This window comes from Podarcis raffonei, chromosome 17 (assembly GCF_027172205.1).
Source record: "Podarcis raffonei isolate rPodRaf1 chromosome 17, rPodRaf1.pri, whole genome shotgun sequence".
In the NCBI taxonomy this organism is placed as follows: domain Eukaryota; kingdom Metazoa; phylum Chordata; class Lepidosauria; order Squamata; family Lacertidae; genus Podarcis; species Podarcis raffonei.
The window spans coordinates 36,153,351-36,171,467 of NC_070618.1; the positions used below are offsets into that span (position 1 = coordinate 36,153,351).

The 18,117-nt window shown below is 49.0% G+C and overlaps 1 protein-coding gene across 1 annotated transcript; it reads left to right on the plus strand.

Annotated features, from left to right (window-relative positions):
- Nucleotides 1–143: 143 nt before the first annotated feature.
- On the plus strand, nt 144–17,475 carry GPKOW (G-patch domain and KOW motifs). Its single transcript, XM_053371210.1, has 11 exons — nt 144–487; nt 1,905–2,050; nt 3,007–3,146; nt 3,247–3,353; nt 4,872–5,082; nt 6,368–6,500; nt 6,718–6,853; nt 7,915–8,071; nt 8,619–8,688; nt 9,315–9,400; nt 16,263–17,475. Exons 1-11 carry the CDS (start codon nt 159–161, stop codon nt 16,392–16,394), a joined length of 1,647 nt encoding a protein of 548 aa, XP_053227185.1. The 5' UTR covers nt 144–158; the 3' UTR covers nt 16,395–17,475.
- Nucleotides 17,476–18,117: the final 642 nt, after the last annotated feature.

Sequence of the window (18,117 nt, forward strand, 5' to 3'; positions counted from 1 at the left end):
CGTCTGCGTCAGTATGGCGCATGCGCAGTTTGGATGCCTTGCAAGCCTCCCGGATCACTGCGCTTGCGCCGGCGCCTTCGGGCTGTCGCAAGGAAGCACGGGAGTTGTAGTGTTTCTCTGATTTGAGAGAGTCGAGAAGCCCTCTGCCGCGCTGCACCATGGGAGTTATAGTTATTCCTCCCCCCGTCCCGCTTGCTCTCCCACGGAGACGGGAGGGGCCCGGGAACTCCGTCTCCCATGATGCCCAGCGGGCGACGCAAGTGACGCCAAAGGCACGCGAGGGAGGGAAGGAGCGACGAGGAAGCGAAGGGAAAATGGCGGACGGGGCCGAGAAGCCAGCGGGGGCGCAAGCTGCCCCGGTGTCGTTCGGCTTCACGCGGACAACCGGGCGGAGGCGGTTTCTTTTCGTGACGGGGCAGGATGGCGGCAGCGAAGCGAAGCAGGAGCCCGATTTCCTCTCCGCCATTGAGGGGCGCGAGTTGCAAAGGTAGTTGGAGGAGGAGGCGGCGGGGGTCGTCTGCGCGGCGCCTCAGTCGCTCGCTTGAGCGGCTGGTTTGGGCTGCGCCTTGCCAGGCCGCGCCTGTCCCTGGCGGACTCGGTGGTGCCGCTTCTGGCGTGGCTGAGGAGAGAGAGAGACGGGGAGGGGGAGATATCCCCGCATGCAGAAAGCTAGCGTGCCAGGCTCTGCCTCCGCCTTCTCTCCGAGATGCCAGAGGGGATGTCACAGGGCTGTGGGTTGTTATTATTTTTTAGAGTGTTGGTTCTCAGGTTTTTTCCCCCTCCGGGTTACACTTTCAGATGAAAAATTTGCTTGCAGCACACCGATCTTCTATTGATAATACACTGGGAAACAAAAAGCAACAACTCCCAGCCTGGATCGGGGTGGGAATTCTGCCTGTCTCTTCCCTGTCCATACTCATGTTACTTAGCCATCCTTGATCCTTGGTCATGATGGCTGAGGCTGACAGGAAGCCGACAAACATCTGGAGAGCCACAGGTTGCCAATCTGTTGCATCTGCTGCACAAAACACTTGCATCCCAATGTGTGATCTGGACTTTCCACCACAATACAAATACAGAGATGGGTTCTCCTAATGAACTTAAATTCTTCACCTTGGCAGTGGAGGGAAGGGAGAGGGAAGGGTGACATGGGATCGTGATGCATTTGAAAGGTATACAGTATTTTTTGTAGTGTTAGTTGCTGGTCATATCAGCAACTGACAGTAGATGCATTTCTTACCCGTATTACTGTTTTTGTCAGTCATTTGCAGGGTCAGTAACCTTTATTCCACCACCCCCTTAAGTTCCTCTGCAGTGCATGTGAAGGCATTTGAAAAAGTTTGAAAAAGTGCCCTTCTGCAGTTGTTGTGGTGGTGGTCAAAAATTGCTCTCTCTCTGTGTGTGTGTGTGTGTTTGTAACACAACAAATTACCTGAATGTGTCGGTCAGTGGTGGGGGAACCTCTGGCTGGTGGGCCTTATTAAGCCCACCAGACCTCCCCGTTTGCCCTGAAAGGTTGTTTTGACCAAGCCATGCTCATCTGTCAGTCATCTGATTGCAACAGTGGCTCTACCTGTCCTATGCTAACAGTTTCAAAAGAAAGAATCAGGAGTGTACACTAAATCATATAATGCCAGGTGATCGACAGGTGACCCCTGCTGACCTCTCAGAGTGTCCTGCAGTGGGTTGGCCCGTATCCTGCTCCCCACCCCAAGGGAAACTACAAATCAGTAGAACAAAAATATGTTTTGTTCAAAGCAGTTTTTGTTTCTCCCACCAAGTATGAGGGCACCAGATGAGTGATGGAACGAAGCTTGTCAGAATTTCACCCCACTGTACTTTGCTATCCCTCTGTGAGTAGACAAGCCCTGTTGTGGTCTTAATTGGTGTATGCTCCTCTGCAGTGTTCGGCCAGCCCCACAACCGAAAGAGCTTGTCATTCCCCTGATCCAGAAGAACAAATGGAAGAAGCCAGAGGACCCTGCACCACCCCAGGAACAGGATGGGAACAGCTGCGTAGAGGCCCAAGCAGTCAGGGAGCTCATTGAAGGTGAGCGCTCCGTACTCCACCTTCTTTAGAATTGCAGCCTTCTCCCATCCTTGAGAACTGGAGCAGAAAACATCAGGTTGGATTTTTTTACCCCATTGGTCGTCACAGTAACCAGACAGGTTAGTCACCTAACTCTGAGGCTGTGGAGGCATAAGTGACTCTGAATTGGTAGAAAATGGTTCTTGTCAGTGGAGTTGACAAAAAGTGTTTCTGGTCACTATTGCAACATCAAAGTTCAGGAGGCACTCCCAAGGCTGTGAAGCTGAGGTCAGGATTGTTTATCACTATCAGGCTTGCTTACTCCACCTTAGGTGACTGTTGACACTCTTTAAAAATGAAGAATGTGGTACAAATATCCAGATATTTTGGTTTTTGCAAACAGCTGTACTATATGCTGGACCTTTGTCCTCTCCCACCCCACACCCGGCCTAGGAAGGACTGCTTGACTCTGAGGTTTCTTGCCTTAGTTCTGCAGTATGTTGCTTATGCTTCAGCTAATTGTTTCTCCATGCCCAGTAAGGACATTAAATCACGAAATAGAACCTAATTGTTTTTATCATGGTTTGATGATTATCAGTTTGTGGTAACACAGACATTTTCCTTTTTTCTTGGAGGCACCAGTGTTGTGGAATGCCCTCCCTGCTGAAATATGCAAGACTGCTTGGTTTTGTCATTCTGCTAGCTCTTCAAGACGCACCTGTTTAGACAATCATTCCCCTGATCATGAACCTGTTGATCTAACTGTTTTAATTGATCCTTTTAACTGCTCTAATTGTTAAGCTTTTAAACCTGCTTGTTGTATTTTATTTTTTGATAGAATTGTTTTGTGGCACGTTTTTATTACGTGTGGATAGTTCATAATGGGCTTTCAACTTCTAAAATGTTTAGAAGCCATTTTGGTGTGTGAGCAGTATATAAATTAATAAATAATAACAACGTGATCTCTTTGCATTCAGAATCTAGGAAGTCACAGGAGCAATGGGAGAGTGGCACCAAGATAGACCCTACACTTTCCATTCCCCTCCTCATGCAGAACCGTGTCCCTGATGGCTACGAAGATGGAGATAAAGTGGATGTCAGCCTCCGTCCAGAATCGGTAATAGTGGTGGTGGGTTTCTGTGGACAACCTTCTGAGCTCCTATTCAGGAGAGTTTAATACTTGTCCTCTTTTTCTTTTCCTCCCCTCACATTGTTAGTCAACTGAGGCAGATTATGAAGAGGTACCAGTAGAAGCCTATGGTCTTGCCATGCTGAAGGGCATGGGCTGGAAAGCAGGCGAGGGCATTGGGAACACCTTCAAGCAGTGAGTCCTTGCTGAGCTATTTGGGGAGTTCCCTCCCTCCCTTAAGTCCCCCCTTTTTTGTTTTTTGTTTGTTACTGTGTTATGTACTTTCGTGTTTTTATATTGTAAACAGCCCTGTGATCCTTGGATGAAGGGTGGTATAGAAATTTAATTAATAATAATAAAAAAAAGAAAAATCTCAAGGAGCTAATGGTCCAGATTCTGGCAGTTCACAAATAACTGATGGGAAGGGAGAGGAAGGGGATTGGATGTGCTGAGGTTCAGATAATAATTTAATCTACTCTAGATTTGGACTTCATCCTATTTCTGCATGCTTGTGTGGGCTGCACTGCTGGGACAGTGATAACTGAACATGGTGGACTCCACAAGGACATAAAGCAGGGTGTTTGGAGTGGCCTGCTTTGCAACTGTGAAACTCTTCACTTTGCTGGAATGCGCCATAGCATTAATCCTTGCTGAAGCTACTTTTATAATGGCCACAATTAAGCAGGTGGGGAGTAATTTTTAACCCATTTCTAGTATTTTAATAAAAGTTCTGCTCACAGGTTGTATTGAACTAGGGGTTTAGTATCATCTTTGGCATTAAGCCTCTGGTGTGGGCCAGCAACAGTTTGAACGAGGATGTAGCCGAAAGATTATAGCTGAAAATACAGATACATTAGGGAGCATGCCTTATCTCAGTCCAAGGTCAGTTACCAAAATATATTCTAAGCCAGTTAATAGTCCTGTTTCTGCACCAAAAAATGTTCCTGGCAGTGGCTTGAGGTTAGGGAATGTGTTCCTATGGGAGGCCTGTCACATGTCACAGACATCATAAAGCACTTTTGTTTAGAAAAAAGCTGCTGCAGGTTAAAGTGACCCAGAGCTGAAGTGAATTTAGCTGGAATCCTAAGAAGGTTGTTGGAGAGAGGCAGTCAGAAGGGAAGAAAAGGTGGAGCTGGAGCAGTGTTGCTAGAGAGAGGGTGAGAGAGAGAGTACCCCAGGAATGGGGAACCTTTGGTCCTCCAGATGTTGTTGGACCTCAGCTCCCATTTATCCTTGACCATTGGCCAAGCTGGTTGGGGTTGTTGGGAGTCCCTAAAGACTGGGAGGGTCATGGGTTCTCCACCCCTCCTGTAGCCAGTCGCTTGGTAGATTCGGCAGCGTTCTGAATGCAAAAGTAAAGAATGGTTTTCTCAGCTTAGTGGGTGATGGGCTGTGGTAAACTCTTTGTAAATGCCTCTGGCTTGGCATGCCTAGCCCTCACTGGTAGATCCGGCTCTGTAGCATTGCAACCTTTGTTCCCATGGATGCTGAAATCTCTCCTTTGAGACACCCCAAATTTGCTTGGCGGAAACTTCCCCCGGTGAGTTGTGGCTGTGCCATGATTCAAGTCCACTGCTTCCATGCCCGCTTCTGTCCATTATGCAACAGCACAGGGTTGTCTTCTTGTGGGTAGAAACGCTGCCCCAAATTGGACAGGGTCAGTGATGTGTTTCTTTCTCATCCCATCCTGCTCCTCTTCTTGCTCACATTAAGAGACGTGAAGCCTCCGGAGCACCGTCTTCGACCCAAGGGTCTGGGCCTTGGAGCAGACCGCTCAGCAGCCCAGGATTTACAATCCTCAGCACCCCGGCGACCCCCCAAACCTGGCGAGGAGCCTTCCAAGAGCAAGGATGAGCCATTGGGATTGGTTCCAGGAGGTGCAGTCTACATTGAGGCTGGACCTCACAAGGAGCTGTATGGGAAGGTGAGCTGTTTCTTTCTGCGAACTCCTGCTATTTGTCACTTTGTGCTCAGGTCTGTGTTGACCCGGGGTTTAGTATTCTGCAAGCAAGCTGGAGGGGCTCCTGAGAGAGGCATAAACATTCACTAGGGAAGACATATAGCCTCTACTTTGACTCTTTCTACCCAACTTAATGCTTATACAGCTTAGGACCAGGATACTTGAAAGAGCCTCTCTTTATATTCCCAGTCAATCTTACCCACTCTGCACAATATAAGAATTGTGGCACCCATCCTTTGATAAATTATCCCCTGTTAAGTATTAGCCAAGCACCATCTGCTTTCCCCCCCAATTACTGAAGACATTTCTTTTCCAACAAGACTTTTAGGTAGAGATCTTTCCTAGTCTGCTTCTACATTGGAATTGTTTTTAAAACGTTGTAAATAGGGTTTTGTTTTTGCTTGTTATATGCCGCCCTGTGCTGCTTTGGGAGGAAGGGTGGAATATAAATAAATATAGTCATCATAATTGAATCAGAAGGCGGAGAATGGACCCACCCATAGGGCACCTGTGATATAAGACTGACTGGATCCTGCCACCTGATACAGCTGGTTTTCCAGGTTTTAACTGCTTCCTTGGGATGTCTTTCTTGGTACCTATTTGCAGGTGGTTGTTGTGGGGACTTCTCAGCTCCCTCAAAGTCTTTGTACTAGTTTGGTGGGGTCTTTGAGTTGGGTCCCTATTTTGGGTCTTTGAGTTGAGGTTTGCTTTGTAAGTGTCGCAGAAAGTCCATACGCAGTATAGCTTCTGTTCTTTGTTCCTGCTCTACAGGCTACTCAGTGGAAAGAGGTAGATAGATAGATAGATAGATAGATAGATAGATAGATAGCTGAGCTTGGTCCAATATATGAGCAAGGACCATAACAAAACTATGCTCTGTTTTCCATATTTGCCTGCCTTTTTCCTACTTTGAGAAGAGAGTACAATTTGTGGGTAGAATCCCACTCCGTCTGTGCATGAGCAGAAAGGACTTCCACTTGCACAACACAACTGCCCCTTTATTTCTCTCCACCCACCTCTGCAGCCCTCTGTATGCCCCCCAGATCTGTTCCAGATGATCTGCCAATCCTCCAGAGCAGATTTTGAGGGTCATGCAGGGGAGGGAGGAGCGGAAGGGGAAAACCTGTTATGTAAGTAGAAGTCAACTTTAGCACCCACCCTGTAAATTCTGCATTTTTGTTACACCCAAGGCATTCTGGACATTGTAGTTTTCTGAATGACCTTTTGCTTCCCTCTTCCTCTTCCATAGATTGAAGGCGTAGATGGAGATAATGCTCGTGTCATGGTGAAATTGGCCATTGGTGGGAAAACAGTAACTGTGAGCCAGCATGGAGTCCGACCTGTGACCCAGAAGGAATACGATAAACTGGCCAAAGACCTGAGTAAGTTTTGGCTCCCTTCCCTAATGAGGTCATTCCCTAATGTTGCCTTCAGTTCTTCCTTTGTGATCTATTCTAGGGTTTCCGGTACAGATTTCTGACATTTGCCTGTGTCTTGCTTTGGGGGCTTGGGTTGCAAATGAGCAGACAGCTTATGCAGCCTCCCCATTTCAGTCTGAGCGTCCCCTCAAGTTTGCTGTTTTTGCCCCTCCCACTGCAGGCCGCCTCAGTAAGGCCCACAAAGAGAAGGAGGCAGAACAGAGGAATGGGACCAAGTATGAATCAGATCACAGAACTTCAGAGGACAAAAAGGAGGAGAAGGAGAGGAAGAGGAAGCACCCACCTGGGGCCGAGAGGTAATGGCATCAGCAGAGGATGGGGCAACTGTGCTGCCAGTTCTGGAGAAGCAACTACTAGCAGCCTCTTTGCTGGCGGCTTAGTCAAGGCTAGATTCTCACAGAATGTCTTTAGCCATCAAGAGGAGCCTCTGCCAGAACACTGTGCATCTTTTAACTTTGCTTCAAAGACCGCTCAGGTTAACTGACAGCCGTTGAAGCTGACAGTGGACTAGTTTGCAAGTCATGCTAAGTCACAGTAAGAATAAACGTTGGTTTAGCTGTGAACAAGCTGCATGCTGGCACTTGTGGAGAAACAAACTGCAAGTCTTGACTTAGTGTTACGTTTGAACCAGAGCGTGTGGTTTGCTTCTGTCAAGGAGCCAAGAACAAACCCTGAGAGAGTTCACCCAGCACCTGGTGAGCTTCTTTAGGTAGTGGAAATTATTCCGTTATTCCAACCCCCGGGCTGTGTTTTACTTGATAACAAAGCTTTTCATCTCAATATAATCTGGTACAGTTTAAACCATGGGTCTGGAACCTGGGGCTCTCCAGATATTGTTGGACTCCAAAACTCATCTATGCCGGTCAGAGTGGTCAGAGGTGATTGGAGCTATCGTTCTAACAGCTTCTAGAACAGGCACCCCCAAGTTGCGGCCCTCCAGATGTTTTGGCCTACAACTCCCATGATCCCTAGCTAACAGGACCAGTGGTTAGGGATGATGGGAATTGTAGTCCAAAAATCTGGAGGACTGAAGGTTGGGGGTGCCTGTTCCAGAAAATGAGGAAAGCCCTGCAGGATCAGACGGGTGGCCCATCTAGTGTATCATCCTGTTCTCACAGTGGCCAGCCAGGTGCCCCAAAGGAAATGCGCAAGCTGGACCTAAGCACAAGAGCACTCTCCCCAGCTGAAGTTTTCAGTGACTGATCTTCAGAAACATACTGAGCGTGGAGACAGAGTATAGCCATCGTGGCTAGCAGCCACTGATCTGGAGGGCCATGGGTTACTTGCCCCTGGTTTTAGCAGCAATCCCTCATGAGTGGCACTAATACTTGACTGCTTCTGTGCCTTTTGCTCATAGAGATGACCGTGCTGTGAAGCAGAATAAGGGTAGCGGTGGCAGCAGCAACAGCAGCAGCAATAGCAATTCCTCTTCCAGATCTCACTGGTTGCGGCGAGACCTGCGAGTCCGCTTTGTGGATAAGCTCTTCAAGGGAGGCAAATACTACAATACCAAGGTATTTCATGGAAGTTCCCTTTTTAACATGTGCCAGTTTTATAGGAGGCCTCACTCGGCCCCCCCACTTGCTGCTGTCCCTTGAAACAGATGCCAGCGCTGCAGCAGAGCATGTGTGCCAAGTCTGCCCCCATGCCACCTGTCATTGGGGCCATAGGATGGATTTCCAAAGTTAATTGTCTTGAGGGGGTGGGGACTCTTCATCCAATGTTGGGCTACAGTGGGGCTGTCTTTTTGGAGAGTTGCTTGTTTGAAAGCAACTCCTGTATAAAAATGCAGCAATTGCATCAAACCCTCTTCACCAAGGAAGGGTGGAGACCATGCCTTAAAGGAACTCCTCCGTTAAAGGCTGTGGTGATGCAGTCCTGAGAGATGCCCGTGCCACTTCAGAATGTGAACACTTTCTACTGTATTGAGGTTAAACTCCCTTTTGATCAGAGTTCCCCACATACCAAGACCAAGCCTGTACCTGAGCTCTAATCTTAGAGGCAAAATGGCATGAAACCTTGTGCTGGCTTCTCCCCCCACCCTACCCCACTCCCCTCCAGATGGTAATCGAAGATGTCCTCAAGCCAGACTCATGTGTCTGCCGAACAGATGAGGGTCGCGTTCTGGATGGTGAGTGTGTTCCTGACTCTTCCTGACTATCCCTGGCTTTCCCTTGGAACCTGAGGCTGTCTTTGTGTAGTTAAACTGCCCTCGTATAGTTAAGGTAGAATAACATTTTCCTATTCTTAACCAGTAAATAGTAAGGACCAGAGTGCTTAAAAGGCTAGGTGCTTCACCCCACACCATTAGAACCCCAGTTTGTTTTTGGAGCCCCTCCCAAGTAGATCCAGTTTGTCATCTGCAACTTGGAAGGGGAAGGGTAGAAAATTCAGGTGCAAAATTCTGCTGCAAAGGGGCCTTCCTATAGGAAAGCGAGAGATCTTTCTCTATGGCAGCCGAAGCCCTAGCTTCAGCCAAGGTAGCAGGAGGGTCTTAGAATGTGACTTGTAATTAGATGGAGAAACTGTGGATGACCAGGCTAGTGGCCCCCCAGATTGTTGCTACTTCATCTGACCTCTTCTGATGGCTGAAGTAGTAGCCTCTGGGTTAGCTCAGTTGGTAGAGCGTGAGACTCTTAATCTCAGGGTCACATGTTCCAGTCTCATGTTGGGCAAAAGGACTTCTGCATTGCAAGGGGTTGGACTAGATGGCCCTGTGGTCCCTTCCTTCCAACTCTATGATTCCTCCTTCCATAGGAATTCACGAGTCCATGCTGGAGACAGTTATCCCTCGAAGTGATTCGGACTTGGTCATGGTGGTCCTAGGGGAACAGGCTGGCCGGGTGAGTCACAGACCACAATGGGTGGGGCCTGAGCCATTACCATGAGACAGGTTGGGCCTCTCGTGAAATGAACCTGGTATTGATGGCAGAGGAGCAACAGCGAAGCACTTCTTCCGGGTGCAAGAGAATCCAGAGAGTTGCTGGGGAGGTCTCTGAGCTTCTCTTTATATTGGAATATGAGCTGCGCAGTTCTACTCTAAAAACACACACACATGCAAATTATGCAAATGAAGTGAGAGAAATTCAAGAAAACACTGGACAGAGAACGACTCCGGTGGAGGTGGGCTTCTTTGTTGTCCTGGCTTAAGAAACATGTAGCCTACATTCCTGATTCAGCTTCCTGGGTGTAGCTTTTAAGCTAAGGCTTTGCTCAAATGGTCTTCAGTGTCAAGACTCGGCCCACAAATTCCTAACAATAATGTTCCAATATTAGTCCTACTTGGAGTGGACTCACTGAAATTAATGGACATGACTAACAGGTCCAGCCATTTCAGTGAATCTGCTCTGATGGTTGAATGCAACCCAGTGTCTCTGAGCATGTGTAGCGTGCTTTTCCCTCTCTTCCCACAGCCACCTCTTGCATGTAAAAATCTCATTCCCCTCTCACTCTAAAGCCCATGGGTTCAAGGTGGCAAGCAATACTTTAAATTTATTTATTTAAAATGATGTGGGCTTATGTCTTACAGTTATTGTGATAAAGATGATGAATAAGCTACATAAGTGGGTGTTAGATGTGATTGTTGGAAAGCAATAGCAGTATTTTGAATTTTATCTGCAGACATCTTGGAGAACAGTTGAATGGTTAGGGTTTGTACATTTTTAATCTAGGGTGGGGAATAGGGAAGGGTGGATTTTCTTCTTTCCTTCCCCACACATAAGATAGCTGATACTGCAAAAAATGAGACGCTAAGCTAACATTTGTGTCAGTATATAATAATAATAAATAATAATAAATTTTATTTATATCCCGCCCTCCCCAGCCGAAGCTGGGCTCAGGGCGGCTAACAACAATAAAACAATACAAAAGTACAACACAAACAACACTCTAAAATCATTCATTATAAAATTAATTAAATTCAAGCCACTGGCCACTATTGGGCCAGAGCTCCGCGAAGATTGCCGAGGGAGGGAGTCAGGCTGTGCCCTGGCCAAAGGCCTGGCGGAACAGCTCTGTCTTGCAGGCCCTGCGGAAAGATGTCAAGTCCCGCAGGGCCCTAGTCTCTTGTGACAGAGTGTTCCACCAGGTCGGAGCCACAGCCGAAAAAGCCCTGGCTCTAGTTGAAGCCAGCCTAACTTCTCTGTGGCCTGGGACCTTCAAGATATTTTTATTTGAAGACCGTAAGTTTCTCTGTGGGGCATACCAGGAGAGGCGGTCCCGTAGGTACGAGGGTCCAAGGCCGTATAGGGCTTTAAAGGTTAAAACCAGCACCTTAAACCTGATCCTGTATTCCACCGGGAGCCAGTGCAGTTGATATAGCACCGGATGAATGTGATCTCGCAGCGAAGACCCCGTAAGGAGTCTCGCTGCAGCATTCTGCACCCGCTGGAGTTTCTGGGTCAGTCTTAAGGGCAGCCCCACGTAGAGCGAGTTACAATAATCCAGTCTGGAGGTGACCGTCGCGTGGATCACAGTGGCTAGGTCAGGGCGAGAGAGGTAAGGAGCCAACTGCTTAGCTTGGCGGAGATGGAAAAATGCCGCCTTTGTTATAGCTGCAATCTGCGCCTCCATGGAAAGGGAGGTGTTGAAGATTACACCCAAACTCTTAACGGACGGTGCTGGCACTAACTGCGCCCCCGCAAGAGATGGGAGTTGCCCCCCCAATCCCATATCGTCCCGTCCCAGCCACAGGACCTCTGTCTTCGAAGGATTTAGCTTCAACCGGCTCCCACGTAACCATCCAGCCACAGCTTCCAGACATCTGGTCAGTGTGTCTGGGGCCGAGTCAGGATGGCCATCCATCAACAGATAGAGTTGGGTGTCATCGGCATACTGATGGCAACCCAGCCCAAAACTCCGGACAAGCTGGGCGAGGGGGCGCATAAAGATGTTGAAAAGCATTGGGGAGAGTATCGCACCCTGAGGTACTCCACACACCAAGGAGTGGCGCGATGACAATTCCCCCCCAAGCGCCACCCTCTGTCCCCGACCAGAGAGAAACGAGCGCAGCCATTGAAGGACTGTGCCCTGGATCCCCACGTCGGCAAGGCGGTGGTCCAGAAGTTCATGATCGACCATGTCGAAAGCTGCTGACAGATCTAGAAGAATCAGCAGCCCCGACCCGCCTCGATCCAGCTGTCTACGAAGATCATCTGTTAGGGCAACCAGAGCTGTCTCGGTCCCATGACCAGCGCGGAAGCCAGACTGGAATGGATCCAGAGCCGATGTTTCATCCAGAAACCCACCAAGCTGTTCAGCAACCGCTCTCTCAATCACCTTACCCAGGAACGGAAGATTCGAAACCGGGCGGTAATTGGATAGATCTAAAGGATCTAATGATGTTTTCTTTAAGAGCGGGCGCACCACTGCCTCCTTCAGTTCCCCTGGGAATGTCCCCGTGCCAAGGGACAAATTGATGATATCCCCCAGGAGGGCCCGCACCTCGTCTGGACACGCTCTAATCAGCCAAGACGGGCACGGGTCGAGAGGACAGGTGGTGGGCTTTCCAGCTCGGAGGAGTCTGTCCACATCGGCTGGGGATATCCGGTCAAAGTGGTCCAATACTGGACCCGAGGACAGTCGAGGGGCCTCCAGTTCCTTTATTGTATCCAAATTGGCAGGGAGGTCATGGCGGAGCAACAAGACCTTCTCCGCAAAAAAGCTCGCAAATGCCTCACAGCCGTGTGTCAAATTGTTATTTAAATTTGGCTGTCCTTCAAGGGACGTTAAAGACCTGATTATACTAAATAATTGCGCCGGGCGAGAGCTAGCGGATGCAATGGAGGCCGAGAAGTAAGACTTCTTAGCAGCCTTCACCGCCATCTCGTAGGTTTTCATAAAAGCCCTATAAGATGTTCTTGAGGCTCCGTCACGGGCACCCCGCCATACTCGCTCTAGCCGTCTGAGGTCCCGCTTCATTTTCCGGAGCTCCTCGGTAAACCAGGGAGCCCGGTTTCTGCGGGGTCGCAGAGGGCGCTTCGGTGCGATCTCATCGATGGCTGCCAGGAGCTGGATATTCCAGCCCTCAACAAGCTCAGTCAATGAGTCGCCAGGGGGAGCAAGGTCCCGCAAGGCTTGGCGGAATCTATCAGGGTCCATCAGCCTCTGCGGGCGAGCCCAAATCGGCTCGGCACCTAAGCAGGGTGGGGGTGGAAAGTCAATCCTGGCTTTCAGAGCGTAGTGATCAGACCATGGCACCTTCATCGAAGGAGACATGATCACATCTATACCTACACCAAAGATCAAATCCAGCGTGTGGCCTGCTTGATGTGTGGGGCCCGAAACAAACTGGGAGAGCCCTAGTGTCGCCATGGAAGACACCAGGTCCAGAGCCTGTGAGGAGGGAGTGGCATCAGCATGGATGTTGAAGTCCCCCAATACCAATAGGTTAGGGAACTCCAAGGCCCAGCCGGCCACCGCCTCCAATAGGCCTGACAGGGTGGCTGCTGGTGCGCTAGGTGGCCGGTACACCAGCCAGACAGCCAAGCTCACCTCGGAGCCCCACACTAGGCCAACACATTCAATGCCGGGGATCGATGGTGATGGTAGAGCCCTGAAAGAACAATCTTCCTGGATTAATAATGCCACCCCTCCCCCCCGGCCCACAGTCCGTGACTGGTGGAGGACGGAGAAACCCGGGGGCGCCATCTCTCTTAAGGTAACTGTTGCCCCTTCGCGCACCCAGGTCTCCGTCACACAAGCCAGGTCGACCCCCTGCGAGATAAAGAAATCTCGCAGGGTGGCGGTTTTGTTGCCTATAGACCTGGCATTGCACAGCACCAGTGACGGAGGTGAGTAGTCCTTGCTCGCCCTACCCTCGTCCCTCGGGATGAGGCGCAGATTGGAAGGGGTACGAGCATATCCATATCTCGATCCCCTTCGCCTATAACATCTGCCCCCACCGCCATACCTCCCTCGCCCCTCCACGGTAGCAATCCCAAGCCTCATAGTAGCCTCCATTGATGGCAATTAATGTTATTCTTTCGCAGCCTAAAACAATAAAACCTTAAAACAATAAAAACAAAAAACAAAACTACCCAGAAAACAATAAAACAATACAAATAAAAACTGCAGAAATTACAAATTCATCAAAATCTAACGAATTCCCAAGCCCACCCAAACATCCATCCCACCCCCATATATAAAATCTAAAGGGAAAGGAAAATTTTAAAACATGTTAAAAAGAACTCTGCGCCCCTCCGGGTCCTCCTGGGCAGTAGCAGCATCAGTGGCAACAACCGTCCCTGTGAGGCCCCACCTGGGCCAGATAGTGGCAGGAGCAGTCCTTGTGAGGCTTTAGGCCCCGCCCCAGGCCAGATGGTAAGTGGCAAGAGCAGGACCCTCAGACATTCACAGGGGAATCCTCCTGGGCAGCAGAGCAGTCCTTTTGAGGCTTCAGGCCCCACCCCAGGCCAGTTGGTAAGTGGCAGGAAGGAGCAGGACCCTCAGACACTCACAGGGGAGTCCTCCTGGGCAGCAGAGCAGTCCTTTTGAGGCTTCAGGCCCCGCCCCAGGCCAGATGGTAAGTGGCAAGAGCAGGACCCTCAGACACTCACAGGGGAGTCCTCCTGGGCAGCAGAGCAGTCCTTTGAGGCTTCAGGCCCCACCCCAGGCCAGATGGTAAGTGGCAAGAGCAGGACCCTCAGACACTCACAGGGGAGTCCTCCTGGGCAGCAGAGCAGTATGCCTTTAAAATATTTATAAAGCTCTGATATTAAAAACAAAACATTCAGAGTGGTTCCAAACAAGAAAACCTAATCCACGATAAAACTAATACAGTAATTCATAAACTTGGATTAAAAATGCAGTACACACAGCAGATGGTATGTGCCAGGCCAATATTACTGGGTAGGGAAGGCCTGGGTGATCAGAAGAGGTAATTTATAGTCAGCTTTTCATTAAAATCCCAGAATGGGGTGCAATATACAAGTATATGATACATGATAAAATAAAACAATATGAAAAACCAGACAGCAATGATAAACCAAATTGGCATCTGAACACTGTAAGACTGAGAATATTTGTCAACTAACCAAATCCCTGAGTAAATGAAAATGTGCCTACAAAATGCCTAAAGCCCATCAGCAAGGGCAGGGGTGCCGCTATAGAAAATTCCTTCTCACATGTCACCACACCTTGCACAGTCAGCAGGTGTGGCCCTGGTAAGAGGGTGTCTGTAGGCTCTCCAAAGACTGGCCTGGTTCATAGGGCGTTATGTCCACATAGGCACCTTGAATGTGGCTTGGTAGCTAATTGGCAGCCAGTGCAGCTCCTGTACACCTGGTGTTGCATGTTCACAGTTAACCACTGTTCTCTCCAACCTTGCTGCCGTGTTGCTGCTTCTGAACCAAGCCTAAAAGCAGCCCTGCACTGCAGCAATCCAGTTGCGAAGATGCAAATGCATGCACTGCTGTGGCTAAGCTGTCCCTGTCCAAGTGACTCCCATAACCAGAGCTGCAAATAAAGCTCATGCCAATGTTGAAATCTTAACTTGAAAAGTCAAGGGCAGAAGGGAAAGTGGAGCTAAGCACACATATACGCACGGTGTGTGATGATATGCAGTGTGCATGGAGAGAGCAGTGCATGCTTGCATCTGTTAGGTAAAGGTAAAGGGACCCCTGACCATTATAATAATTAATAATAATATAAGAATTTATTATTTATACCCCGCCCATCTGGCTGGGCCTCCCCAGCCACTCTGGGCGGCTTCCATAAAAACCAAAAATACAGTAAAATATCCCACGTTAAAAACTTCCCTGAACAGGGCTGCCTTAAGATGTCTTCTGAATGTCAGGTAGTTGTTTATCTCTTTGACATCTGCTGGAAGGGCGTTCCACAGGGCGGGCGCCACTACCGAGAAGGCCCTCAGCCTGGTTCCCTGTAGCTTTGCTTCTCGCAATGAGGGAACCGCCAGAAGCCCCTCGGTGCTGGACCTCAGCGTCCGGGCAGAATGATGGGGGTGGAGACGCTCCTTCAGGTATACTGGACCGAGGCCGTTTAGGGCTTTAGAGGTCAGCACCAACACTTTGAATTGTGCTCGGAAACGTACTGGGAGCCAATGTAGGTCTTTCAAGACCGGTGTTATATGGTCTTGGCGGCCGCTCCCAGTTACCAGTCTGGCTGCCGCATTCTGGATTAGTTGTAGTTTCCAAGTCACCTTCAAAGGTAGCCCCACGTAGAGCGCATTGCAGTAGTCCAAGCGGGAGATAACCAGAGCATGCACCACTCTGGCGAGACAGTCCGCAGGCAGATAGGGTCTCAGCCTACGTACCAGATGGAGCTGGTAAACAGCTGCCCTGTTAGGTCCAGTCGTGGCCGACTCTGGGGTTGTGGCACTCATCTCGCTTTATTGGCCGAGGGAGTCGGCATACAGCTTCCGGGTCATGTGGCCAGCATGACTAAGCCACTTCTGGCGAACCAGAGCAGCGCACGGAAACACCGTTTACCTTCTCGCTGGAGCGGTACCTATTTATCTACTTGCACTTGGCATGCTTTCAAACTGCTAGGTGGGCAGGAGCAGGGACCGAGCAACGGGAGCTCACCCCGTCGCGGGGATTCGAACCGCCGACATTCTGATCGGCAAGTCCTAGGCTCTGTGGTTTAACCCACAGCGCCACCCACGTCCCGTGCTTGCATCTGTTAAAAAACACCAAAACCCTCTGCAGTCTCAGGCAATGAATTACTCTCTGCTCTCTCTCCACCTAGGTGGGCCGCATTCTTCGTCGAGACAAGGCGCAGAGCCGCGCACTGGTGCAGCTGCAGCGGGAAGATGAGAAGGTCTTGACGCTAGAGTATGATGCTGTCTGTCACTATGTTGGTGGATCAGAGGACGACTGAGCTCCCTCCAGAATACATAACATCTGCAGGACAGAGGAACTCCTAGACTGAAGGGGCAGCCTTGTTTCTTCAGGGCGGGGAGTGGAACGCTGAGCACATTAGAGGACAATGAACAAGACTGCCTCCATGTTTGAGGCAGGTGCTCAAATCACCCCCACAATTTTCTAGAGTGTTTTTTTTAATATATATATATGTGAGCTCTAGGTGTGAGGCTACTTGCAATGTGCACAGACTTGTTTCTAAACCAATGACAGCACTCTAGAACCTGAGTGTCAAAGATTGCCAAAGGCAAGAACATCCACAGAGAATGAAATCTAGAGCACAGCCAAATAAGTTGCGGGTCAACTCTTGTTCTAGAGCAACAAGCAATTAGGCTGGCCCCAGATCAAAGCAGTCTAGATCTGTCTGATACAGATCCAGGATTCTCGGGGGCTCCTTAATCAGTAATACCTTTCGGTATCTCTTTTTGAACTCTAGGCTGTGCTCTAGAGATGGACTACTGCAATTTGTATGATCTACATAGGAGGGAGAGTGGTATTGTGTGTGTCTGTAGGTGAGACAGCTTGCTCTTAAATCTAAAAATGCTTTTGAGCATTCAGGGATGGAATCTAAAATAATGTGTGTCTATCCTGGGTTTTCCAGAATGGTGCCTATTGTTGCTGATAGACCTATGCTTACAGTGTCTATGGGAATATATCTTCAAGCAATTCATGGGCAGAAGAGAATACACATTGCCTTGTACTAAACTGATGGTCTTTCATGAGGACAAGAGATGAGGCATTTACCAGGGTATGCCCAAAAGAAGGAAGTACACTTATCTTAAAGTCATTCTATAGCAATAGCTTCAGAATGCTGACCTGCACAAACGTTGTCATCTGAACTGGGTGTCTGTGCACTCTAAAGAGTTGTGTAAGTGGTTACCTAAAAGTGGCATGTGGAAAATACATGTCTTCCTAACTTGATTTCATCTGCTGTGGAAATGAACATGGGAGGACCCAGCTTTCAAATGAACCAACTTCCATGAATTTCTTTTTAGTTAAATTGTGCTGTAAGCTGTAAATAAACCTCATATTTTTCCTTCTCTTTGTGTGGTTGGTAGTATGATTCTGAGGACAGGTGCAACTGTCTCTCTGCCATTGTGACCCTTGGTTCCTTAGGCAGATTGCCTTGATGATGATGATGTTGTTTAATCGTTTAGTCGTGTCCGACTCCTCGTGACCCCATGGACCAGAGCATGCAAGGCACTCCTGTCTTCCACTGCCTCCCGCAGTTTGATCAAACTCATGTTGGTAGCTTCGAGAACACTGTCCAACCATCTTGTCCTCTGTCGTCCCCTTCTCCTTGCACCCTCCATCTTTCCCAATTTTCCAGGGAGTCTTCTCTTCTCATGAGGTGGCCAAAGTATTGGAGCCTCAGCTTCAGGATCTGTCCTTCCAGTGAGCATTCAGGGCTGATTTCCTTCAGAATGGAGAGGTTTGATCTTCTTGCAGTCCATGGGACTCTCAAGAGTCTCCTCCAGCACCAGAATTCAAAAGCATCAATTCTTCGGCGATCAGCCTTCTTTATGGTCCAGCTCTCACTTCCATACGTCACTACTGGGAAAACCATAGCTTTAACTATACCGACCTTTAGCACCCTGTAATTTGACAGTGGGTTGTAGCCTTTTAGGGTGTTTCCAGACCAGATTTTAATCTGTGGTATCTCTTTACTAGGTAATCAGTGT

Excerpts from the sequence above, each read along its gene's own strand:
- GPKOW (XM_053371210.1), top strand. The coding sequence starts at position 159 with ATGGGAGTTATAGTTATTCCTCCCCCCGTCCCGCTTGCTCTCCCACGG. Across the intron at positions 6,501-6,717 it reads TAAACTGGCCAAAGACCTGA|GCCGCCTCAGTAAGGCCCAC; the intron begins GTAAGTTTTGGC and ends CTCCCACTGCAG. Across the intron at positions 6,854-7,914 it reads CACCCACCTGGGGCCGAGAG|AGATGACCGTGCTGTGAAGC; the intron begins GTAATGGCATCA and ends TTTTGCTCATAG.